The sequence below is a fragment of the Mus caroli genome, unplaced genomic scaffold (genome assembly GCF_978045245.1).
Source record: "Mus caroli unplaced genomic scaffold, Mus_caroli_1 scaffold_19, whole genome shotgun sequence".
Taxonomy (NCBI): domain Eukaryota; kingdom Metazoa; phylum Chordata; class Mammalia; order Rodentia; family Muridae; genus Mus; species Mus caroli.
The window spans coordinates 31,858,679-31,884,340 of record NW_028227274.1 but is presented as its reverse complement, the minus strand read 5'-3'; the positions used below and the strand labels follow the sequence as shown (position 1 = coordinate 31,884,340).

At 42.9% G+C, this 25,662-nt stretch overlaps 2 protein-coding genes across 8 annotated transcripts in view; one reads left to right on the top strand and one right to left on the bottom strand.

Moving 5' to 3' along the window:
- Fam13b (family with sequence similarity 13 member B) overlaps nucleotides 1-15,503 on the top strand; it is a 91,355-nt gene extending 75,852 nt beyond the window's left edge. For 4 of the 5 annotated variants that reach the window (XM_085833473.1, XM_085833475.1, XM_085833474.1 and 1 more), the window contains 9 exons: nucleotides 1,325-1,454; nucleotides 1,994-2,075; nucleotides 4,954-5,183; nucleotides 6,861-6,944; nucleotides 7,191-7,286; nucleotides 9,589-9,672; nucleotides 9,764-9,927; nucleotides 11,209-11,310; nucleotides 13,315-15,503. In XM_085833473.1, the coding sequence (XP_085689599.1) occupies nucleotides 1,325-1,454; nucleotides 1,994-2,075; nucleotides 4,954-5,183; nucleotides 6,861-6,944; nucleotides 7,191-7,286; nucleotides 9,589-9,672; nucleotides 9,764-9,927; nucleotides 11,209-11,310; nucleotides 13,315-13,438 (1,096 nt within the window). In that variant the 3' untranslated portion in view covers nucleotides 13,439-15,503. The remainder of the gene's footprint in view (nucleotides 1-1,324; nucleotides 1,455-1,993; nucleotides 2,076-4,953; nucleotides 5,184-6,860; nucleotides 6,945-7,190; nucleotides 7,287-9,588; nucleotides 9,673-9,763; nucleotides 9,928-11,208; nucleotides 11,311-13,314) is intronic. The other variant, XM_021150309.3, reaches the window with a different exon arrangement.
- The window catches only part of Pkd2l2 (polycystin 2 like 2, transient receptor potential cation channel), a 34,230-nt gene continuing 20,507 nt past the window's right edge, over nucleotides 11,940-25,662 (bottom strand). For 2 of the 3 annotated variants that reach the window (XM_021150311.3, XM_029471803.2), the window contains 7 exons: nucleotides 25,114-25,234; nucleotides 24,645-24,746; nucleotides 22,127-22,191; nucleotides 20,354-20,405; nucleotides 17,812-17,924; nucleotides 17,201-17,302; nucleotides 13,559-13,657 (listed from right to left, as the gene is read on the bottom strand). In XM_021150311.3, coding sequence (XP_021005970.1) covers nucleotides 17,218-17,302; nucleotides 17,812-17,924; nucleotides 20,354-20,405; nucleotides 22,127-22,191; nucleotides 24,645-24,746; nucleotides 25,114-25,234 — 538 coding nt within the window. In that variant the 3' untranslated portion in view covers nucleotides 13,559-13,657; nucleotides 17,201-17,217. Of the gene's footprint in view, nucleotides 11,996-13,558; nucleotides 13,658-17,200; nucleotides 17,303-17,811; nucleotides 17,925-20,353; nucleotides 20,406-22,126; nucleotides 22,192-24,644; nucleotides 24,747-25,113; nucleotides 25,235-25,662 lie in introns of those variants that run through there. The other variant, XM_029471802.2, reaches the window with a different exon arrangement.

Below are 25,662 nucleotides of genomic sequence, written 5' to 3'. Positions count from 1 at the left end.
TTTGGGGTTGGGGAGATGGCTCAGTGGTTAAGAGTTCTTGCTGCTCTTGCAGAGGACCTGCAGGCTCAGTTCCCAGCACCCACATGGTGGCTTACAACAATCTGTAACTCCCGTTCTGGAGGCGTAATGCCCTATTCTGGCCTCTGAGGATGCTGGGCACACAATATAGGTAAAATACCCATACACATAAAATAGTAACAACTGCAACAACAGAAATAATAAACAATACAAAACTTCTGACAGGGTTACAATAACACAGCACACCACCTTCCTATAGGCTGGGTTATTTTGCCTAAATGATGATCAGGGAATCAATAAGAAATCTTAGTCATTTAAATACATTTTATATAGCTCTCCTGTCTTAGTCAGGGTTTCTACTCCTGCACAAACATCAGGACCCAAGAAGCAAGTTTGGGAGGAAAGGGTTTATTCAGCTTACACTTCCATACTGCTGTTGATCACCAAAGGATGGTCAGGACTGGAATTCAAGCAGGTCAGAAAGCAGGAGCTGAAGCAGAGGCCATGGAGGGATGTTACTTACTGGCTTGCTTCTCCTGGCTTGCTCAGCTTGCTTTCTTATAGAACCCAGGACTACCAGCCCAGGGATGGCCCCACCCACAATGGGCCCTCCACCCCTTGATCACTAGTTGAGAAAATGCCTTACAGCTGGATCTCATGGAGGCACTTTCTCAAGGGAGGCTCCTTTCTATGTGATAACTCCAGCTTGTGTCTACAAAACTAACCAGTGTACACACCTCCCATTTTAATTATGTTTGTATGTGTTTTTCTGTGTGTGCCTCCAGAGGCAGGAGGAAGTGTCAGATCCCTTGGGATTGTAATTACAGAGGCCAGTGGGTGCTAAGAACTGAACCTGGGTCCCCTGACGAGAGCAGCCAGAGTCCTCTCTCCAGCCTGACACTCTTTGTCACCATGTGTGTAACCAAGTTATTTATTGACTGTCCTTTAGTAATAGTAGTTTAATTTTACTTAAGATGGTTGTTACCGTTATTATTGTGTTACTTGCTCATGCCTTCATGCTAGCTTCTCCCTTCACTTGTAAAATGTCCTTTACTAGCCGGGCGTAGTGGCGCATGCCTTTAATCCCAGCACTCGGGAGGCAGAGGCAGGCGGATTTCTGAGTTTGAGGCCAGCCTGGTCTACGAAGTGAGTTGCAGGACAGCCAGGGCTACACAGAGAAACCCTGTCTCGAAAAACCAAAAAAAAAAGTCCTTTACTGGAAATAGGAACACAGCAGGACAATAAGTAATGCTGTGTTGACACTTGAAAACTTAATGTGCTGTGTTGGCCTGTTGTTTTAATTCAGAATTCGAAGGTCATCCTTCAGTTCAAAAGATGAGAAAAGAGAAGACAGAACACCATATCAGTTGGTCAAGAAACTTCAGAAAAAAATCAGGCAATTCGAGGAGCAATTTGAAAGGGAAAGAAATAGCAAGGTAAGTTTGTAGTGCTGCCTAGAACAAGCTTGAATTCATGTCTTAAGAGAGCGTGCTGCAGTTCTTCCTGAAGAGAGCACATGTGAGATGCCTGGGAAAATGGTGATCACACAGGCCCGAGAGCCAATGGGCCCTTAGTTGTTGATTTCTGTGACAGTGCTCTTAGTACTGTACCAACGTGTTTCTGTGTTTCCATTTGCAAACAGTTTTTAGAATTTGTAAACCAAATTCTTTAACAAATTAACGTTCTTTTCTGACACCAACCACACTAACAAAAGGGGAGGAGGAAATGAGGACCGTGTGTGTCTGTAATGATTAGACTCTGTGTGTAACGTCTGATCCCAGAGAGGAAAGACCGGTCCTCAGACTTGGCCCCTTCCAGTTGTATGACCTGCTTTAGAAGAGCTTGATATCAAATTAAAATAAAGTGAGGATTGAATAAAATTTTATGCTATGGGAACTGTGAACACCATGAGGAATAAATGAACATAACTATTGGGCATTACAAATGTCACTGATCCTATTCCATAACTTTGCAGCCCTCCTACAGCGACATTGCAGCCAATCCAAAGGTATTAAAATGGATGACAGAGCTCACGAAGTTGCGGAAGCAAATTAAAGGTATAAGTGCATCTTGTGGAAAATCTGCATCTTTAAAACATTTATAATTCTGTGCAAAATATAGCTATAATTTTTGAGTTATGGTGGCACACTCTTTTAATCCCAGCACTAGGGAGGCAGAGGCAGGCAGATCTCTTGAGTTTGAGGTCAGTCTGGTCTCCGTAGAGAAATCCTGTCTTTAAAAAAAACCAAGATAAATAATAATAATAACTCTATCTTGGAACATTTTTGAAAAAGATAAGTTTTCTTTTGTTCTATTGTTAACGCCAGTAGTGCATATTAAGAAATATAAATGTAACTTATTCCCTGAGGTAATTGTTGTCGCTAAGGCTTACCCCGCCTCATCTCCTAACCTAGGCCTAGTCCTAGGCTTCTAACTTCCATACAGTCTTAGCTAGGCCTAGAATGTTTTCAGCCTTTGACACTGAGTAAACTCATCCTTTCTAGTTCTTTTCTGAACTCTAGCTGGCTGGTTCAACTCAGCTGTTCTGGCTCAAACTCCTCTCCAAGCTGACTAATTCAATCTGGCTTTTCTCTGTTTCTCCGGAATAGCTCTGTGTGGCCTCATCCCAACTTTGACAATCTGTTCTAATCTTCTGGCTCCTTCTCATTCCCTGACTATCTCTGTCTTCACTGTGTCTAGCTTGTTCTCTCTGTAACTATCCCAGTAAAACTGCCCCCCTCCACCCCCCATGTCTCTGCGATGCTCTCTTAAGTAGCTGCCCTTTCCTTCTCTCCCCTTCCCACTCTTATAAGAGTTAGGCATAGCATAGTCTATCAAAGCTTTCTCTAATTTGTCGCTTTGTCTGCCTGCCACTTAATTAGACATCCTTTTCAAAGATGGGTGATTTCTTCTGCCAACTAACTTTACCTTCATCATTTGGAATTAAAGGTACTAAGGGCGTGTCTATATTCCAGCCAGAGGAGTTAAAGTTGTGTGGCTAAGGGATGAGCCACACAGCTAGAAATGGCTTTTCAGTAAATACCACAATCTTGGGGTTCAAAGTGTGATCAAATATCCTGTGACAGAGAAATGGGAATCTCTGTGCTGTGTTCTTCCCAGTGTCTCTTTATTTGCATGAGTGTGAGTTTTTGAAAGATAATCTAGATTGTGTTCATAGATGAATTGATCCTATATAGTTATCTGAAATATAGTCCAAGTACTGAGATGATTTGGGTTTTGGCAGGTATTTCATTAAGGTCTTTATGCATGGGCAGGGAGTAAAATTTTATCTTAAGATGATATAATTAGGAGCTAGGAGGATTGCTCAATGGTAGAGTATTTGCCTGCCATGTGGGAGGCCCTATGTTGGGCCCCTAGGCTTAATGGATTTTTGACACTATGAAACTTAACTCTTAACAATGGTAGCATACCCCTTTAATCTCAGAGGACAGCCAGGGCTACACAGAGAAACTCTGTTTCAAAAAAAGAAAACAAAACAAATAAAATAAAAACTTAACTGCTAAGTTATAAACTCTTTTTTTTAAAAAAATGTGTATGTATGCTTGCTTATGTTTATAGATTTTTAAAAATATAATTTATTTAATTTTATTTTATACATTGGTGTGAGGTTGTCACATCCCTTGGGACTGTAATTACAGACAGTTGTGAGCTGCCGTGTGGGTGCTGGGAACTGGACCTGGGCCCCCTAGAAGGGCAGCCAGTGCTCTAACCATTGAGCCGTCCCTCCAGCCCCTGTGAATTCTTTCTGAACCATAAAGTATGCTATGTGTTTTTGGATGTTAGTATAGTGTTGCTATTGGAAATTCTATTTATTCTGAGTATGCTTTAATAATCACAGCTACTTTAAAATTTACCTATATAAAGACAGCCATTAACAATTTGTATCATTTTTCTGATTCATTCTTTTGAACTTTACTCAGTGTAGAAATTTTGATATCTTTCAAGTATTAAGTGTTCAGACACTGTTTCTCTTGTGGACTTTGCAATCTTATTTTAAAAGGATTATTTCTCCTTATTCTATTAAGCATTTCCTAATTTAAACCACTTTGTAGCTGCTGTTACCATTAAATTGCCTAGATAGTATACTGTTCCAGTTCTCGCCCACTCTTACTGTCTTGCAGTCCGTCATTTGCACAGCCACCAGAAATATCTTTAAAAAATAATTACTCTTTTTAAAATCGTCTCAGTGGAATTTAAAATCCTCTATGTAGAATTATTGTAAATCCACACTCCAGACTCTGGCTCTCTAGGGCTTGCACAGACTGCCCTTGGTAGGTTTTTATCATGTTAATGTCTCTTTTTTTGTTCTTAGATTTGGAGGAATTTGTTTAGGCTATTGCCTCAATTGGGCACTAGTGCTTTTACCCTCAGTCTTGTATGCTAGGTTTAGCTCCATGTTAACCAGAACACACGGTTCAGAGAGACTGCCTTTGTTAACCTCATCTAGTATTGCTCCTGCCCCAAAGCATGCTCTCTTTACAACTCTGACTCCTCCATTTTTATTTTATTTAATTAATTAATTTATTTATTTTGTTGTGTATGTGTGCAGACCAGAGTTCAGTGTCAATCTTCCTCAATCATCAAAAATTTTAAAAAAAAAAAAAAAATCAAGTTTTTTTTTTTTTTTTTAAGACAGGGTCTCACTATATAGCCCTGGCTGTCCTGGAAGTTGATGTGTAGACAAGACTGGTCTTAAACTCACAGAAATTCCCCTGCCTTTGCCTCCCTAGTGCTGGGATTAAGCTTTGTGCCACCACGCCCTGCCCACGCTCAGCTCTTTTATGAACCCGGCGTTCACTTCTTTTCCACCAGGGTTGTGCTTTACCTTGGGCTCCTTGTGGGTATTGTTTGAAGTACACTGCATGCTAAGCGTGTGAGCCTTGGGTTATCAAGCCTCTCATTTCTGAAATTTAGATGCAAAACACAAAAACTCTGATGGAGAATTTGCGCCTCAGCCACGTCCTCGGAGTAACACTCTGCCAAAAAGTTTTGGCTCTTCTCTAGACCATGAGGACGGCGAGAGTGAAGGTGAGCCCAGAGTCATTCAGAAAGAGAAGCCGCCATCGAAAGAAGCAACTCTTGAGCTGATTACCAAACGGTTGAAGGAAAACCGTGCCGAGCGGCACCTTCCTGAGGATATCAAGGTAATTCCGAGCTGTAGGCTCTGCCTGGGGCGGCCTTTAGACCACCAGAAACAAACTGACCGGCATAGCAGGGTGAGAGCTGGGTATCCTGACTCCTCTTAGTCTAGGAAGTGGTGAAGCAGACACATTTCCGAATATCTCTCCCTCCCTCATGGTGTAAATGTTGGTCTGTTTGTCTCCCTTGAACCGGGCTAAGTTACTCTCATCACTTTCCTCTGCATCATCTTTTTTTTTTGTCCTCTTGCTTTTTGATTGCATTAGCTTTATTAAGATTTAAGGTTCAAACTTGAAAATAAAATGACAATATTTTATAAGGTCTGCACTGTTATTGCCTAGTACATGAATATAATCTGAAATGGTCTTGTTATACAGGGCAACTCTGAGATGAATTGTTTGTAATCTCTAATTTCCTCTAGTGAGAGACTGAGAACTGTTAGCCATTCCTGGAAATATGTAGGATTTATTTGGCCTAGTTGAAGGGTATCTTGTGGAATTGGTTCATTAAGATAATGGCTGAGCCTGTGGAAGAGAAGGAAAATTTTATATACAAATATACCCAGGGAGTTCTGTCCTCTCTACCATTCAGAGTATTAAAAGAGAAGTGTGTTACACTGTAGAGAGTATGCCCATCCATGCAAAGGGAAACGTGGTCATAGAGGTCTAAGGTTGCAAATTGACATTTTGAGCTTTCTCTTGGATCTGTACACTATACTGCTTTGGGTTTCCTTAGTAGAGTAGAGACATGAACTCATAAAATCTGTTTATCTACTGAAATGTGTGTCTACATCTACATTATTATTGTTATTATTATTATTTTCCCCCACCCACCCCCTCTCTCTAGTGTCTGCCTATCCATCCACCCACCCACCTATCTATCATTTATATTTATTTGTGGTGCCAATTGAATCCAGGGGCTCTTGCCCAAAGCTAAGCACATGTACCACTGAATTACATTAGCAGTCTTTGATTTTTTGAAAAAGGCTCATATCATGAAGGCCACATTGACTTTAAATTCAAGATTCCTCCTGCTTCTGCCTCTGGAATGCTGGCATTATAGGCCTCTGCGTAGCCTGTATTTACTTGTCTCTCTCTCTCTCTCTCTCTCTCTCTCTCTCTCTCTCTCTCTCTCGGCGGGGGATGGAGATATATATGGGTGTTTGAGGAGTTAGCTTTCCTTTCCCATTGGCTCTGCAGATAGAACTTGGATTGTGCTAAGGTCTTTAGGTTTGTGGGCCAGGCATTTTGAAACCTGCTGAGTCTGCTAGCTGTCCATATTTGAGGTTGTCGTAAGGAAAGACTTCGCAACTTTATCAAATGTCAGGCAGGTGTGGAAGCCCCTGTGTGCTGCAGAAGCACTGTTACCAGAGCTCTTACATCAGTGAGTGCAGGCCTTTGAGCAAGAGTGGAGTACTACTTATAGATTGGAATATTGAGCACAAGATGGCTAAGGTGCCCAAACTAACATTCATAATTCATACAAAATATAAGTTAAGCCATAAAAAGCTATACATCGACATTCTAGGAAGTTTAGATTGTATAGCAGACTGAAAAATGCTGCAAATCCAGAAAAAAGAATGCATTTGCCTAGTCTATATTGCTGACCGTTTGCCCTTTCACCTAACTGATTATATGGTGAGCGTGAGGAGAATACTAACACGAGTGCTTTTCCCGTTCTAGAAAATGACAAAAGATCATTTGATAGAAGAGAAGACGTCTCTGCAGAAAAGTCTGCTTTACTATGAAAGTCAACACGGAAGGCCGGTAATTTTTTTCTTGATGAGACCATTTGATTTCTTCAGAAGAGCATGAATAACTTCTGTGGTCTGTGTTCTTTAGAGCCGTTTGTATCAAGCGTTGTTTCCAGTAGGTGGGAGACTGTGTACTTAAATTAAATTTGGGGTGAGGGAGTCACACTGCTTATGTCTCTGATAACTGATTCCTGATAGAAAGGCTACTCTGCTTCACTTTTTGTTTTGTTTTGTTTTTTGTTTTTTGTTTTGGCTTCAGGTGACCAGGGAAGAAAGGCACATTGTTAAGCCTCTCTATGATAGATACAGGCTTGTAAAACAGATGCTGACAAGAGCTAGCATTACTCCTGTCCTTGTAAGTAAAACAAATGCTTGATTTTGTTTTTAAAGACAGGGTCTCACTTTGTAGCTAAAACTGGCTTGGAACCCACTAGCCCAAACAAGCAAAACTCGTACGTTCTGTAGTTATAGGGATGCATTACCATGCCTGGAACAAGTATTTCTTCAGTTCATTTTGCCAATGTATATTTAAGAAAGAAGACAGAAGAAACGACACATTTTAGTATATTTAGAGACAGAAGTAGCCAAGTATGAAAAGTTTTTAGTTGAGATTATGGATTAGGTAACTTGTGAGCACTTACGTACGTGCATGTGGCACCAAGTCTTTACAAACCACACACGAGTTAGGAACTGATGCTGAGAGCTAGGGAGTGCTGTATGCAGATTCACCTGCAGAGATGGCAGAGTAGCCCTTGTACATGATACCTCACCTAGTCTCTATTTCAGTTCTTGTCTGCATAGATTTGTCATCGTTACCTCCAATCGCACTATAGCATACATGAATCTTAAACATGTATTTATTTAAAGGACTGTGCGTGTGCCATGGTAAGAGCGTTGGAGGTCAGAGGGAGGGGTGGGGGGGTGGGTCGGCTCTCTCCTACTATGTAGGTTCTTGGGGATAGAACTCAAGGTTGTCAAGCTTGGCAACCCTAAAAATTGGTTTTAAAGAAAGAACCCATTAAGATAACACCGATTATGAAGTGTCTGGTATATACCTTTAATCCTAGCACCAGAGACAGATTATCTCAGTGAGTTCAAGGCCAGCATAGTCTACATAGGGAGATTCAGGACAGAGGTAGGTTGGAGGGGGGGGTTGGGAGGAGAGAGGAGAGACCGAACCTGTCTCACCTTTAATCCTGGCAGAGACAGGTGAATCTCTTGAGTTCAAGGACAGCCTCGTCTACAGAGTGAGTTTCAGGACAGCCAAGGCTACACAGAGAAACCCTGTCTCAACAAACATACAAACAAATAATAAACTAAGTAAAATTAAACAGTGTTAATTCACAGGGCCAGAGAGAGAGAGCTTAGCAGGTAAAGGAGCTTGCATCAAGTCTGATGACCTCTGACCTTCACATACATGCTGTGGCACATCCACACCATCTCCCCATCCCCAACTACACACCAAAGAAATGTAATAAAATATTTTAAATAATGCTTACCCGTATTTGTGTACACTTAAAAAAAACTTATTTTAAAGTGGGGTCTTGCGGTGTTGTCCAAGGTGGTTTCAACCTGTGAGGTCATGTGATTTTTCCAGCCTCAGCCTTCTGAGGAGCTAGACCAGTGAGCATGCCAACATGAAGGAAACTGAAATCTGTAGTACTCAGATACACATCACAGGGCCAGCTAGTGAAACTTAGCATGACCCTGTCCTGGGATATAGTTATGCCGTGTGATGATTACCTAGCATGCTAGGATGAATAGTACATCCTAGTTTTTTGTTTGGTTTAGTTTTGTTTCTAAAGAAATTTATGGGGGTTCTCAGACCTCAGAATAAAGATACTTGGGCTGGGTGTGATGACATTTGCCTACAATCATAGTCTGAGAGAGCCGCAGCAGGAGGATCTCATACACTAGCTTGTGCTACATAGTGAAACAAACCCTTTTTCAGAGGTCTTCACCCTCATTGTCTCTACATCACACCCCTGATCCATTGAATGTGAAAGGTGGGCAGCACAGAGTGAGCTCCTGTAAGACTTTGCTATGTTATAAAAACAAGAGTTTATTAAGGAACTCAATATGAATTTAAAAGACTGCTTTAAGATTTTGAAAATTTTTTATTTTTATTGAAAACGTTTTCATACAGTATATATATATATATATTGTTTGCTTGCTTGCTTGCTTGAGACCGGGTTTCTCTGTGTAGCCCTGGCTGTCCTGGAACTCACTCTGTAGATGAGGCTGGTGGTCTCAGAAATTCACCTGCCTCTGCCTCCCAAGTGCTGGGACTAAAGGCATGCGCACCACTGCCCGGCCATACAGTATATTTTGATTATATTCTTCATCCCCCAAACTTCCCAGAACCTCCCTACCTTCCTAAACTCCCACCTTTTAAAAAAGAAAGAAAAAGAAAACCCAAAAAAGTAGTTGGCCAACACAAAACACACTCCACCGGTTTTTTTTTTTTTTTGGTGTACCTTTAGTTTTACTTAGGTGTTTATCTTACTGATTTTCTTTTTAGTTTGTCTGTTTTGAGTTTTGTTTGCTTGTGTTTTTAGCTGCTGGGTACTAAGCGCCGACCATTATATGATAGGAATGTGAAGTTGTACCTAATGTACATGTGTGGGATATAAAACTCGGTGTTGCTGTTGTTACAGGGTTCTCCCTCCACGAAGCGCCGGGGTCAGATGTTACAGCCAATCATAGAAGGAGAAACGGCACACTTTTTTGAAGAAATCAAGGTACTTAATGTAGAAAAGTTACTCTCTTACTACGTTCCTAACGGGCATGGAAAGTCATGGCCTGTGTGGCTCTGCTTGGTTGTCATTTTAGGAAGAAGAAGAAGATGGTGTCAGCCTCTCCTCTGAGTTAGGTGACATCTTGAGCACAAATGTGCACACACAGTCGTCCTTGGAAAACTCAGAATCAGATGCTGAAGAAAATCAAGAAAAACTGGCTCGGGATCTCTGCTTATCAAGTACCCGGGCAGCTTCTGTGTATGTACTCAGCTTGTGACTTTAGCTTCTCTGGCAAGAGGGGTGCGTGAGGATGGATTGAGTTCCATTCCTTCCTTTTTCCCCAGGGCCTTGTGTGGGGGAGACAAGCACCACATCCCCAGACTCCACTTCTCATTGTCCATCTTAAAAGTGTGTGTGTGCAGCTCAGAGGGCAACCGTACGTGTTGTTCTCACCCTCCACCTTGCTTAAGCCGTGATCTCTGGTTTTGTTGTGTTGTCTTCACCTCACATGGCGTTGCCATAGAGTGCTGGAGTTAGACATTTAACATGTTTGTCATTTTATATGGGTTTCAGGTGTTGGGCTTGTATATCAAGTACTCTGACTTGCTAATAAGCCCATATTCTCAGTTGTGGTTCCTATTTCTTTATTAAGTATTTCAATCAAAAGTTGTATTCAATTTATAACAAAGTTATAAGAACCAACTGAGAATTGTCTGTTCTTTATTGGCCTGCTTATCTTTAGATGGGTTTAATTATGTATGTTTGTGTGGATATTTACACGTGAGTTGAGGGCTTCTGGAGGTCAGAAGACTGATCCCCTTGATGTGTAGTCATAGCTACTTTGAGCTGCCTGACACGTGGGTGCTGGAAACCAAACTCTGGTCTTCTGCAAGAGCAGTGTGTGTTTCTGACTACTGAGCTATTTCTCTAGCACCCATTCATTTTTACTTACTTTTATGTGTATGGCTGCTTTGCCTGTATTTATGTCTTTGCACTGTGTGTGTGCCTGGTGCTCCTTGAGGGTCAGGCCTCTGGGACTGAAGTTATAGACAGCTGTGAGCCGCCCTATAGGTGCTAGGAACTGAACCAGGGTCCTCCGGAAGAGCAGCCAGTGAGTGCTTTCAGCCACTGAGCTCTCTCTCTACCTCTCCCCTCCGCAGCCCCTTCTTCCACCCCCGTTTGTAAGCAGCACCTCTTATTGACAATGGGGGTTTGTTGATTACTGGCTTATTGACTACTGGCTGGCCGGAGATTTTTGAAGAGTTGGGATTATAGGTGCACAACACTGCACTCAAGAGGTTTTTTGTTGTTGTTGTTTTTTCCGAGTTCAGGTTCTTCAGGGTTGTGCAAGAACCACTTTACCAACTGAGCAATCCCCCAGGCACAGGAAGAAGTTTACGTAGTGAGACTGGAACCTTAATCTCAGTAATTTTGATTTATTTGTATGTTTCTAAAAGCTGTAGCCAGGGCTACAACCACTGTTAATATAATAAAGAAGCTGTAGCATTTAGTAATGTTTTGTTACTGTTTTAACTCTAGGCCTGAATTACTGGAGCAACTTTGGAAAGCCAGAGCTGAGAAAAAGAAACTACGTAAGACGCTACGGGAGTTTGAAGAAGCGTTCTATCAACAAAATGGAAGGTTTGTTAAGCATTGGTGATACTGACATCTTTGTCCTTCAACTCATGAAATGTATGTTAATATAGTGGAGTATGTGCTTGCTGACAGGCCTTGATCCACAAGACCCTTTTCTTCCTATAGGGGAAGAAAAGAACCAACTCATAAGAGGCGCCTTCTGATGTCCATAAGTATGTCACAGCACATGTGCCCTCAAGGTCCTCACACTAAGAGAAACCTTACAGATACATTGCTCATAGGGTGGTTTTGTCTAACATGTGCAAGGCTCTTGGGTTCAATCCCCAGCACTTCAAAAGAAAAAAAGTAAAATAAAGAAGAAAATAAAAATGTTTTATAACTTTTTTTTGAGGCAGGGTCTGTCCTGGAACTGACCAGGCTGGCCTCGAACTGACATTCACCTGACATTAAAGGCATGTACCACCTCTTCTGGCCAGTTTTATAATGTTTTTGTTTGTTTTTTGTGCTTTCAAGACCTGTTGTTAGTACACATCTCATAAATATAAGTTTTCCTGCAGCAGTTTTCTTGTTCATAGTGCTGGAGCTCAAGCGTGAGGCCAATGCTGTACCACTGAGCCACGGCCCCAGCCATGGTGACTTTCTATTTAGAAGTGATTATAAACTCATCTCTGGCTTGGTGGGCTCTCATTTTGCAGCCATGTCTGGAACTTGCTGTGTAGTCCAGGTTGACCTGAAACACAGATTTACCTGCAGGATTAGAGTGGTGTGAACCACCCTGCCTGGTATAAGATATCGCCTAAGAATAATCCCACGGAGTGAAAAGCCTTGACTGGGATTTTTTTGTTTGTTTGTTTGTTTGTTTGTGAGACAGGGTTTCTACATAGAGATGGCTGTCATGGAACTCACTATAGATCAGGCTGGCCTCACACTCGAGACCCCCTTGCCTCTGAGTTCAGGGATTAATGGTGGATGGATTCCTTCCGATTCTGAGAAGCTCGAGTTGTCAGTGTGCTTGGTGTCAGGTTATCCACGTCCCTCTTAGAGGTGTAGGTGTGTGGCTCCTATAGAGAGCAGTGTGCTGTGTGTCTTTAACTGGTGTGTAGAGTTAACAGTTGGGGAGAGGTACAGATTGGTACATCCCTATGAACAGCCAATCCAACTAAAACTAGCAGCTTTAGGCTCCTCAGTGAGAAATGATAGAGCATACCCAATGTCTTCCTGTGGCTTGTGCAGGTGCCTGTGCGCGCACTCACACAGAATTGAGGGAAAGTCTCAAAAGTTTCCTGAGTAGCTAGGTGACCCTGCGAGACCAGGGGCTATAACAAAGATAGGTTCACACTTACATGATTTAAAAAGAAATAGCAGGGAAATGGCTTAGTCAGTGAGTACCTGCTGGGTACTAAGATGTGGATCTAAGTTCGGTCCTCAGAGCCAAAGCAAGATGTGGTGGTATTCAAGTTCTGTATCACTCGGCTTCACAGCCAGCTAGCTTAGCTACTCAGTCAGCTTCAGGGAAACCTGCCTCAAAAAGTGGACAAGACACCTAAGGTTTACCTCTGCCTTTCTGTTTGTCTCTGTTTTTTGTTTGTTTGTTTTTGTTGTTTTGAGACCGGGTTTCTCTGTGTAGCCCTGGCTGTCCTGGAACTCACTCTGTAGACCAGGCTGGCCTCGAACTCAGAAATCTGCCTGCCTCTGCCTCCCGAGTGCTGGGACTAAAGGCATGCACCACCACTGCCTGGCTGGCTTTCTCTTAAGCATGTATATGTGTATAGCATATGTACTCATAAAGAAGTGTAAGAAGATATGACTATAAAATATAAAGGCATGACTCATGGTAACATTCTAGCACTTACAAGTCATCCGGCTTACTGGTAAGTATGTACCGTTATTTAAGCAGTTAGTAGACATAGCTACTAATGTTCTTCCTGTGTGACTTAGTCCAATAGCCTCTTGCCCACAGAGCAGCTTTGAATTTCAGCTTAAATTTGTAACATTATACTCCACAGTAGAACAAAGTTTGAGTATTTTACAGAGTTTTATCTTCCCTAGGAATGCCCAGAAGGAGGACCGTGTCCCGGTGCTTGAGGAATATAAGGAATACAAGAGAATTAAAGCCAAGCTTAGACTCCTTGAAGTTCTTATCAGCAAACAAGACTCTTCAAAATCCATATAAAATATGTTCCTTGAAAGTTGACGTCATAAAGTGCTTGTGTTCCCTGACGGTTCACCATGTGTGCTTGGCTGTACTTGCGTTCACTTTGTCAGGCACTCAGAGTCCCCTTGTGTGCTTGTTTGTGGTTCCAGTAGGCAAGGAAAGCTGTTCCACACCCCGCAGATCCTCTCCACACTTAGGAAACACGCAGGCTCCTTCATTGTTTTACTGCAGACACGGCTGTTAGCAAAGGACAAGAGTTTTACTCTTTTACTTCAAGAACTTTGAAATAAAAAAGCTCTTCTGTTTACTTTTTGTTTTTTCTTTTGCATTACTGAAGAAAATTGAGAGGAAAAATCTTCATACTGAATGAAATTCTTCGGTTGCCTTTTCTTATAAAATGACTGAAAAGAATAGCCTATAAGTGTGACATATGGAACGGTATTGTTTTTTTCTAGAAAACCAAACTGGATTTTCAAATCCTACATTGGAACACCTTTCTGTGTCGTTCCCAAAGTGACCCCTGCACAGATAGCACTTAGCCAGGATTTGCAATTCAGTGGTCACAGCTCCTGAACGGAGGGAAGCGCGGGTAGAGCACAAAGCAGCCTTGCTTAGTCATTGCAACATTACACACATCACTCAGAGCTGAATCACGTCACATGCTGCCTACAGGACTTCAGTCACTGTCACCAGCTGGCAATGCTGACCTGTCTGGATCAAACCCTGTGCTGTCCCCAACCCACCTCCAGATAATGTCAGAAAATAGCCATGCCAGTGCGGAGGGACTTGGGTGGTGCTCAGATCTGTGTGTCATCAGATGGGCCTCAAAAGAATGAGCACACCTCAGTGTGTTCTCCAAGGGCTAGACCACTGCAGCTTTCCAGGGTTATTCAGGGGGCTTCATCTCCAGATGACCACCGCTCGCTCGCCCACCCGCCCAGTTGCTTGCTGTTCAGAGCAGCCACTCACAGGATGTGTAGTGGTATGCTTCTTGTCGTAGACTCTTAGCATCTTTTTTTTTTCCTTTGGCTTTGCATGGCTTTTCAGATAATCTGCTAATCATTTCTTACTGGATAGTAACTTGTGTTAATATGACAGATGTGGGTCAGGCTTCATCTAAGTGGGCTGTCCTTCATACCCCACCCCCACCCCGGTGCTTTTTTGAATTGATAAATGTCTCACTTTGCCCATGCTTTGCATGTAATGACTCATGCATGATTTTCTTCTTAATAGTTTGTTTCATACAAATAAATGGAATTTCATAACATCTTTAATAAGGTGAGGAAAGCATGAACCTTGAGCGCTGCCACTATTATTACCCAGTAAGAGCAGGAAGTAGTTTGATAATGAATAGTGTGTCTACGTACTTCACATTTCACTTGTGTGTGCAATGCCTTTCTGGGGGAGAGGGAAAATCCAGCAGTAGTGAGTGTGTAGTTGGAGGGTTTTTTTGTTAAGTACTGAATCACCCAGCCTTGTTTCTGTGGTTTCCTTTTGATAATACTAGGTCATTCATAATGTATTTTTAGAAAAGTAATTAAGAATGCCAAAAAACCCCTGTATCATTTGATTTGAACCCATCATGTGGTGTACTTTTTAGTTTGTTTTTTCCCAGACAGGATTGCTACATGTAATTTTATGTGCACTGTATATTTTTATGAATGTTTTATTTTGTATACCACATGCAAAAATGTTCATGTGCACTATTTAAATGTTTTAAATAATATATTCCTTCTGTATAACGCTAAATCTATTTGAGTACAATATTTTTATAAGTCTGTAGCCTGACTGGTTTCGTTGAGTTACAGCTGCTTCATAATTTGGTCGTTGAGTTGTTAGTTTGGGCTGAATAGAGTAGTGAAGTGGCTCGCACGCTTCCATGGGCTTGCACTGACTCATGGTTAGCAGTGGGGATAGTTAGGCAGCTTGCAAGAGGTTTACTTTGGTACAAATAAAAATTATATCTATATATAAATACTATATAGATATAGATATATATGTGTCCACCTTATAATTACATTGCTGTGTTTGTTTGGCACTTCATTGTACAGACTTTTATAATAAAAGAACTTTACTGTTCTAAGTCATTGTAAATGTATGTTTGTTTTTCTAGGCGGTATTAATTGTTCTAGGCTTATTTAAGTTACCCAGTGATGATGTCAGGGGACACAACCAGGTTGCTCAACAGTTTGGCCAGCGGAGTTATGGGGGAGAGGTCCATGTGCCTACCGCTTCTTAGAGCTATTTAGAGAAGCTGCAGAGAGAGTGCCCAGACTACCTTCCTGTTTCTCTCCAGACACAGTTTCATTGTGGTGTTCTTGAACTCTCGCTGCTCCCTGCCGCCCAGTGCCAGAGTTAGTCATTTCCTGTTGCAGTGAATTACTGCCTTGAAAACAAACAAAAGGGGTTGGACAGATGGATGGCTCAGTGGTTAAGAGCACCGATTGCTCTTCCAGAGGTCCTGAGTTCAGTTCCTAACACCCACATGGTGGCTCACAACCATCTGTTATGGGATCTGATGCCCTCTTCTGGTGTGTCTGAAGAAAGCTCATATACATAAAATAAATCTTTAAAAACCAAACCAAAAAAAAAAAAAAAAAAGCCACCTGGATGCTCCTTGCTTTGAGGGAGGTGGTAGTAATTTTCAAGTTCCATAATTTACTCGGCACAGTGTGATATGCACACCTCTAATCCCAGTTACTCTGGGAAGGATCGCCCAGGGCTTCAAGGCAAGTCTGGGCAACATTTTCTTTATATATATATATTTGCCTCAATATTTTTAATTCTTAAAATGTTTGACTTATTCATGCTTTAAATATACACCCTGAGCATTGATGTGTAAATTGAGTGCTGTAGTTGAGTGTGGTGGAGCTCAGACCCACAGGACAGAGCCTGGCTATTGAGGGGCTTGTAGAACTTGTAGAAAGTAACCTTTCCCCTCCAGTCTCTGAAATACCAGCCACACACACTTTCCAACAGCACCCTCCTCTGCTAATGTGCCGCTCTCTATTCTACTTTTAGGAAACTTGAAATGCTCTTCTAGATTTCTGTTTTTAGCTGCAGAGTTTGTTCTGTATTTGACTTTTTCTAGGAGTTTTGGATTTTGAAGAGTGGAGATTATTTTATATTGATATAATCCCTTTTTTGAATCTTATGACTTGACTTACATCTGTCCCAAGCAAGTTGAGACCCTGGGATATGATATGGTTGAAACTTCCACACAGTTGTTGTCCTCTGTACCCAGAGAGAGCCATCTCTCCCTCGTATCCAACCTAGAGATCTGCCACCAGGAGTGAGAAGCATTAACTTGGACTTTCCTTTTTATACTCCCAGAATTTAATAGTGGTGATAAGAATCCTAGTGTGAGCCGGGCAGTGGTGGCGCACACCTTTAATCCCAGCACTTGGGAGGCAGAGACAGGCGGATTTCTGAGTTTGAGGCCAGCCTGGTCTACAGAGTGAGTTCCAGGACAGCCAGGGCTACACAGAGAAACCCTGTCTTCAAACCCCCAACCCCCCCCCAAAAAAAAATCTTAGTGTGCCTGTGTACAGATGACAGGAAGTGCTTGATTCACAGAACTCATCCTATTATAAGTGATAGCTGCTTCAGTGCATCTCGGCTGCAGACACAGCTCAGCGCTTAGCATTTGCAGGCTGCTGCACTCAGTCCCCTGCACTGTGTGAGAACAATGATGTGTGCTGGTGAGGGTGGCATGTTTAGGGGACAATATAGTAAATGCCCCGAGGATTTACTAGGGCGCTGGTTCCCGTGCAGTCTTACCTCCACTTGTCAGCCTGCTAGTGTAGCTTTCTCATCAGTTGGTTCAGTTTTAAACTGACATAGTGTAATTCCTTCTCAAGCTCCACCGCGTATAAAAAGAGCCTAGGGGAGAGTTTAGAAGTAGATTTATCACTGTCTTGTATGGGAGATGGGGGGACAAGCCCCTGAAGCCCAGCCCACAGGGTAGTTGGGGCAGGCGACAGGAAGTTGTGAGGACAGTCTGCTGTGCCCGCCTGTCATGGAGAGGGACAATGCCACGTTCCACTTCCTAATGTGGATGTCTGCACCACAGGCATGCCTGGTGCTAGAGAGGTCAGAAGAGGACATTGATCTCCTGGGACTGGAATTAGAACGTGAACGCTGGGAATCAAACGTGAGTCCTCAGGAAGGGCAGCCAGTGCTGTCCATCATCGAACCCTCTCTCCAGCCCCTTGGTCTTACTTTCTAAGAAAATGGAGTTGTGTGCTTTCATTTTGAAACTGCAGAAAATAAAGAATTAGGTATAGCACATAGGACTCTGGCTCAAGAAAATAACATATATAACTTGTGTCCTCATTCTGCATATCCTGGGGTCCCACATACTCTAGTTGGTATATGTCACAAATACTTACTCTCGGAATTCTTGCTGAGTGACAGGCTGGTAATCGTCTTGAATTTCTGTAGAATAATACTTTTTTTCAAGCCTTTCCTTCCATCTTTTCATCTGCTCTGCCTCTTGGATCTCCTGTCAATTTAGTAAACAAGCACAGGCTGCTGTCTGTATATGCCAAAGACTCCCAAGTAGCCTACTGAGGGCCCCAGGCTCCAGGCTCCCCACAGCCTGGGCTGGGAGCTGCGCAGCACAGACAGGCAAGGGCGTGCATCTCCATCTTGTTCACTAACCTCACTCCCCACCTTTTTCTTCTGCATCACCACATCTCTTCCCGGATAAATCAGAACTAATACTCTCTTGTCCCTCTTTTTCAATGCTGAGTTTGGATGCCAGAGTCTCCTATGTACTGTGTAGGTTCTCTGCTTGCCATGAGTCCTACCCCAGCAAGAATCCCTCAGAATGTGTCTGTGGCCATTCTTTGCCCTCCCTGCAGGTTTTCTGCCAGACTTGCACAGAAGTGACTCAGTCCATTGTAAATACTCCATGCTTGGTTAATGGTCTGCGTGCACCAGTGTTGTTTACCCAAGTCTCTTATACTAGAAAACAAGTGTTACTGTCCCTTCCTGATGTGGAGTCCTCCTGTGACCCATCCTTACCACCATTGACTTGTCTTGTGTCCAAGTACATTATTACATTTCAGGGGTTTGTGTGTGTGCATGTGTGTGCATGTGCGTGCATGTTAGGATAACTTGCAAGGCCATGTGGGTTCTGGAGTTCAAACTCAGGTTGTCAGGCTTGATAGCAGGTGCCTTTACCTGCTCAGCCATCTTGCCTGCCTCATTTTTCTCAAATTTAGGGTGGATAAAACAGATTTGTGAAAATTAGAAACAACCCAGGAAAGGAGAAGGGAGTGTCCTCAGGTATGATCCAAGTGTTTCAGTAAGCCAGCTCTGGTAGCATGTGCATGCTGGTATTACAAGAGGCTAAAGAAGGACGATGAGAATTTGAGGCCACTCTGGGCTACATCACACAAATCTGTCTCAAAAGGAGCTCGAGTTGCTCCATCAAGCACTTGCTAGGGAGCCATAGGAGCCTGAGTTCAGGTCTTCGCAGCCAGACCAAAAGCCAAGTTGTGACATTGGGTACCTGTCATCTCGGCTAGTCTAGTCGTGGATGGCTCCAGGTTCAGTGAAACCTTGTCTCAATAGAGGGAGATGCCCAGTGCTGACTTTGCCCTCCATCCACACACATGGAGGGCTGGGCTGTTTGGTGCATACAACAATGCATGAACACATGCAGAGGCCACACCAGGACCTCAGGTGTCTTCGTTACATTCTGCCTTATTTCCCAGTTCATAAGCTCTCAGGATCTGCCTGTCCATCTGTCCAATGCACAGGTTACAGCATCATGTGCCCTGCTTTTCATATGGGTGCTGGGATTTGAACTCAGGCCTTCATGCATGGGAAGCAAGTTGGACCATCTCCCACTTACTATGCAGCTGAAGCTAGCCTTGAACTCCTAATCTCTCTGCCTCCATCTCCCAAATGCTGGGACTGCAGGTGTGTGAGCCTCCTCTAACTTTGTAACTTCCTGCCCCATTCCCCCTCTCTAGTGTTTTTCCACCATCTTTGGTTGGCTTATACTCATCCTTTAGAAGAATCTGCAGAAAGCTATAGCATTCGATTAAGTTCATGTAGATTTGACCTTTGTATTTGAAGCACAGTTTTGTTGACTATAAGAAGTCTGACATCATTCTGTGAAGATATTCTAGCTATTATCCTGTTGATTTATGGTGTTGAACATTTTCATGCTAACTTGATTATTTTTTCCTTTTAGTACATCCAAATTTCATTTGGATGAGCCTCATGTTTACAGCGCTAGGTAAAGTTTCTCATACAATATTAATTTTCACATCTTTTATCTCAGGAGTGAGTTATTGAATTATGGACTTATATTTTAAAAAGTCTTGAACTGTAGAAAATGTTACAAAAGGATACCCAAATTTTCTCCAGGACCCAAAGTCCATGCAGATGTATGTGCACCTATATACACATGTATGTGTACATATACTTATATAGACAAATACACAAGTAAATCTTTGTAACATGCTGACTGTGGTAGTCTACTCTTGTAATCTCAGGGCCGGGGAGCCAGACAGAAGGACCTTTGGAGTTCACTGGCAATCCAGTCTAGTCTAATTGGTGAGTTTAAGGCCAAAGAGAGAGCCCGTTTTAAAGGAGTGGATGGCCTTCTTAATTAATACCTTTGGTCTGTGTACATACCCACCTATACACAATGTACCCACACATACATGCATAAAACAATCCCCAGATTTGTGAAAATTAACATGGGTCCTTTTAATAGAAATGATCTATTTATATATATTAAGTCCTATAAATAGATCTCTCCATTGTTCTTTAAACTGCTTACTGTGGCAAATGGGAAAGGCCACAGATTATGAGAGATATATTGGAAGTGATAACTGTTGCTATAAATTATTTCTATTAATCAACTTCTAATAAAGCGATCACTTGATTTATAAAAATGAATTAAAATCTTACACTTTCATCAAAGCCTTCTCTTCTGGCTCTCTGGGCCGAGTCAGTGGTTTGCCTATGAGAAATGCAAAATAAATATATGTGAGTAAAAAGGGCTTGCAACCAGGATCGCTCAGACCTACGGTAAGGGACTAGGCTGTGTCCACTGAGGAACACTTAGACCTACAGCGAGGGACTAGGTAGGCAGTGTCCAACCAGGATTGCTCAGACCTACAGCAAGGGCTGGGCTGTGTCCAACCAGGAACACTTAGACCTACAGGGAACGCTGGGCTGTGTCTTCTTTCTGATGACAAATGCTGCTCATTAAGAAAATGTAATTAGCCGGGCAGTGGTGGCGCACACCTTTAATCCCAGCACTCCGGAGGCAGAGGCAGGTGGATTTCTGAGTTCGAGGCCAGCCTGGTCTACAAAGTGAGTTCCAGGACAGCCAGGGCTACACAGAGAAGCCCTGTCTCGAAAAACCAAACCAAAAAAAAAAAAAAAGAAAAAAAGAAAAAAAGAAAAAAAGAAAAGAAAATGTAATTAATAGGATATTAGCCATAAAAAAAATCACTTTTATTGTCATTAACAAGCACAAGCATTACATTGAGCACAAGTCCTATTCATAAATTATTGTGAAGTGTCTTTATTTCCATAATTGAGTAAGTTGTGCATGTAGACGAGATTTGCCTTATACTTGTGCATGGGATGTTGCTCTCCTACCTTCCTGCCAGAGCCTTTCCTGAGTGGCAAAACATGTGCTGTGCTGTCTTTTTAGTGGTTCTGCGGAACCCACTGCCTCTGGCATGCCCGAAGCCACACATGGGGCCATGTTCTCTACCACTGGACTACACATCAGCTCGGGCCAACCTCAACTTTCATCGCTTCTCCCGCAACACTGGTAGATGTTACCATTTTCGTATCAGTCTAATTTATGATTTCTTGACTTTATAATGATACAGAAGCAAAATCCATACTCTTTTTTTTTTTTTTTTTTTTTAAGGCAGGTCTTCTCTGTGTAGCTTTCCCTGGCTGACGTGGAACTCACTCTAGACCAGGCGGGCCTCCAACTCACAGAGATCTGCCACCTACCTCTGCCTCCCAAGTCCTGGGATTAAAAAACTGTAAAAATGTACACCACCGCCACCTGATACAGAAATCATACTTTAAAATATGAATCTTAATCTTTTTCCAGGTTGGGAAAATGTGGTAAGACTCTTAGTATGCTGCACAGTAGCAGGTAGCAGACCTCCCTGTTGGCGTATATGTGGTCATGAGAATAGTCAACACTACAGTTGGCAGTGTTGCTAGTGGATTTTAGATATACAAAGCCAATAAATTACACGATAATCAACACAAAACAAGTAGGAGTCTGCTAACCCTGTCCTAAGTTGAATGTCTGTGTGTGGTTTGAATGCAAATGTCACCACCAGCTCCTACATTTCAATGCTTGATCTCCAGTTGATGGAACGATTTTAGGAGTTAGGTGGTACAGCCTTGTTGGAGGTGATGTCACTTAGGGGTAGGCTTTAAGGTTTTAAAAATCAGTGCCTTCAATAGTTAGTTCTCTGCCTCCTGTTTGTGGATCAGACGTCAGCTCTTGGTTGCTGCTCCAGCGCCATGCCTGCCTGCCTGCCTGCTGCCATGCTTCCTGCCTTGATGGTCATGAACTGGAACCCTCTGGAACGGAAAGCCTAAAAGTCTTTCTTCTAAAAGTTACCTTAGTCAACAATAGAAAAGAAACTAAGATGTTCTTTACAGAATTTGCAAATGATTAAAAAATTTTTAGTATCTTACATTTTCTTTTCTTCTTTAGCTTGAGCTTTCTTGAGTCTGAGTTTCTCGAGAACATTAAAGCAACTCTGGTTTAATTAAAAAGAGTTTGAGAATTTATCAAACATTGTTTCCTGTATTCTCCATAGTCAATCAAGATGCATGAACTATGACACGTTTTCTGTAAGGACTCCTGCCTAATGAGACCTCTGGCACAGCACCGCGATCCTCTCACTGTGCCTTTATGAAGGAGCAGGAACTTTGTCAGGGGCATCACTGGAATGAGGGCAAAGGTCACTTTAGCATTTAACATGTGAGCTGGAGAGATGGATCAGCAGGTAAAAGGGACATGGTATACTTCGAGGGACCCAAGTTCTGTTGCCACCACCTGTCAGGCAGTTCCCAGCCACCTGTAACTCCTGCCTCTGGACTCCATGGGCACCTGCACTCACAAGCACATACCCATACCCAGACACACCTATTGCCCTGCTAATTAAGGTTGAAGTCTGCCATTGACCAGATAACCTGAGCTTGGTACATAGTGGAGGAATCCCATCATTGGTAGGGTTTCCCCGTCTCTGACCTTGTCTGGAGAGTTCAACAACCCCCCACACCCACGCCCACAACTCTACCTGCAGAATGTCATGTAGCCTTAAGACTACAGATTCAACTTCCTTTCTCCCAATAAGAACCCAAGAACCCTTCCAGCTAGCCCCTGAGATTTCTGAAATGCTACCCCTTGCTAATGAGGCCTTTCGGTACTGGTACCTAAGCCAACACATCCTGGATCGTTTTACCTCACCCCATCCCCCAAAACTAAGCCTTGAATCACCCCAAGTAAAGGTAATGTGTGTTGTCTTCTCTGTGGGGCTGCCCAACCCCCAGTCCATCCTCTGAGCTCCCTTTGCCCTCATGGGCCCATACAGGCCTTCCATCCCCAAGGGCAGAGGGTCACACATATCCATACACACAATTAAAAATCTTAAAAGATTTTAAGTGCAAACATGGATTGATTTAAGTATATTAACACTCTTATGTTAACAGTATTCTCTTACAGGCAAGTTTCAAGACAGAGCTCTAAGCCCCACGGGTCCATAGCTACTGACACTTCTGTGAAGTGATCTTGGAATTACACAAGCAATTCCAAGATGTACAAGTCGGGGTAGAGAGGCATGCTGGCTGGTTTTATTCAACTTGGCACCAACTAGAAGTGTTTGAAAAGAGGGAACCTCAACCAAGAAAATGCCCGTACCATACTGGAGTCTGTGTGTTATTTTTCCTGATTAATGATTGAGGAGGGAGGACCTAGCTCACTGGGTGCAGTGCCAGCCAGTAAAAGCAGCACTCCTCCACAGCCTCTGCTTCAGTTCCTGCCTCCACATTCCTACCCTCAAGTTCCTGCCTCAAATTCCCTTGATTACAGACTACAAGTTGTAAACTGAAATAAACACATTCCTCTCAGATTATTTTAGTCGTTGTGTTTTATCACAGCATATCTAAGCATAACTAAGGAGGTAAGGTGGGCATGTCACTCAGAACGAGCCAGATATCAAAAAGACAGCAGATTTCACTCTGTCAAGAACAGAAAGTTGCCAAGAGAGAGAAGAGCTATGAGACTAGTTCGTGGGTAGAAAATGGCGCGAGGAGGAGGCAGAGGGAGAATGTGTGTTATGCGGACATACTCAGTTCGGCAGCACTCTGGAGACCGCTGTTAATTCAAGACCAACCTGATCCACACAGCAAGGCCCAGCCAGAGCTGCCCAGTGAGACCAAGGCTGGAAAGGGAGAACTCTAGCTCATGATAATTGAAGCAGCGTGGGGCTTGGGATAATATGACTGCCCTGGGAATCTGCTAGATTCAAAATAGGAAGGCCTGGGGGCAGGTTAGAACAGTAAAGGTGTTATCATGGGGAATGGAAGGCAGGGAGAATTTGGAGGGTCCTTGATATTCCACAGGTGTAAGACCTCTGTCTGCAGAGAGAGGCCGTAAGCCTCGAGGACAGACGATGTTTGAACCAGGAGAGCCTGGATGTTGCTGCCATAAACATAGCAGGAGAGCAAGGCAGACAGGGCACACAAGGCAGACAAGGTGGGCACATGTGGAGTCTGATGGTGGAGGTTTGCTAGATTCTAGCCTGAGAAACATTTAGGAGCAATAGAACACTTTCCGTTTATTATCTGACAGTGCTTTGTAGTTAGTATTTAGTAGGTGAAACTCTGAAATCATTTTGGCTAAATTGTCAGAGCCCGAGGGGCTGGGATGTAGCTCAGTCGACATTACTTACCTAGCACACACGAAGCACTGGCTTCCAGCCCACGCACCGCATAACTGAGCCTGGTGGTGCTTGTCTATAACGCTAGCGCCCAGGAGGCACAGGGAGGAGGTTGTTAAGAATATTCTCAGCAGCATAGTGAGTTTGAGGCCAACTTGTAGACCTGAAAGCCTTTCTCAAACAATGAAAAGACCCAAAGGGCACATGTCTCACTGGAGGATTTCAGTGATCTAAAGGTGAATTATATTTAGGAAAATGCTTTAACTTACCTTTTGAATTATTTTACCAAGTTCAAAATCTGGTCTTCTGCCTATTGAATAATCAGCCTTAACTTCAGAATAGGTGTCATTAATTATTGCCAAGAACATGTTCTGGGGAGAAATATTCAAATAATTATGTCAATAAAATGTACATAGGAGTAGGCATACAGCTCAGTGTTGGAGCGTTTATGTAGAATGTTAAAGGTCCTGAGTTTGATTCCCCAGCATCGCAACACACACACACACACACACACACACACACACACACACACACACACACAGACTTTTAAAGCTGGGTGGCTCAAGGGCCTATAGTTCGGCTACTTGGGAAGCTGAGCAAGAATCACTTGAGCCTTCTTCAGTCAAGGCCACGCCACCCAAACCTCTTCAAACAACACCACTAGGTGGGGACTAAGTATGCAATGCCACAACTTTGTGACTAGCCTACAATGAAGAAAAGAGTGGGAGTCGTTCTTACCAGGAGCACAAAGAACACAAAGAAGATAAACGTGATGAAGTAGATGGGCCCCAAGATCCAGTTGGCCTGCTGGATGCCAGCAAAGTTAAAGTCCCCGAGGACAATTCGAAATTGTGCAAATCTTTGGTGAGAAGAAAAGCATTAGAAGATGTTCCATCTCTTCATTCACATACATGACAGCTTGGGATTGCTAATGACTCTGGCTGCATAAGACACAGGCATTTCCCTTTCCTCAGTGTTGGGGGCTAAAGCCAAGACCTCATGCATGCTAGGTAAGTGCTCTACCACTGAGTCACAACCCAACTCTTCCTCTCTGGCTTCTATTATGCTGTGGCAGCATCCTAAAAATGGACTGCGCATAGTAGAACATGCCTATGATCCCAGCACCCCAGAGGTTGAAGCAGAAGACCAGGAATTCAGTGGTGGCCTCCCTAACATTGCAAATTTAAGGGTTTTGTAGGCTACATGGCACCCTCTAAAAAAGTAAAAATTTCTCTAAAGCCACTAGCAAGCTGTCCCCAAGGTGGGGCTATATAGCTGGCTCATCGG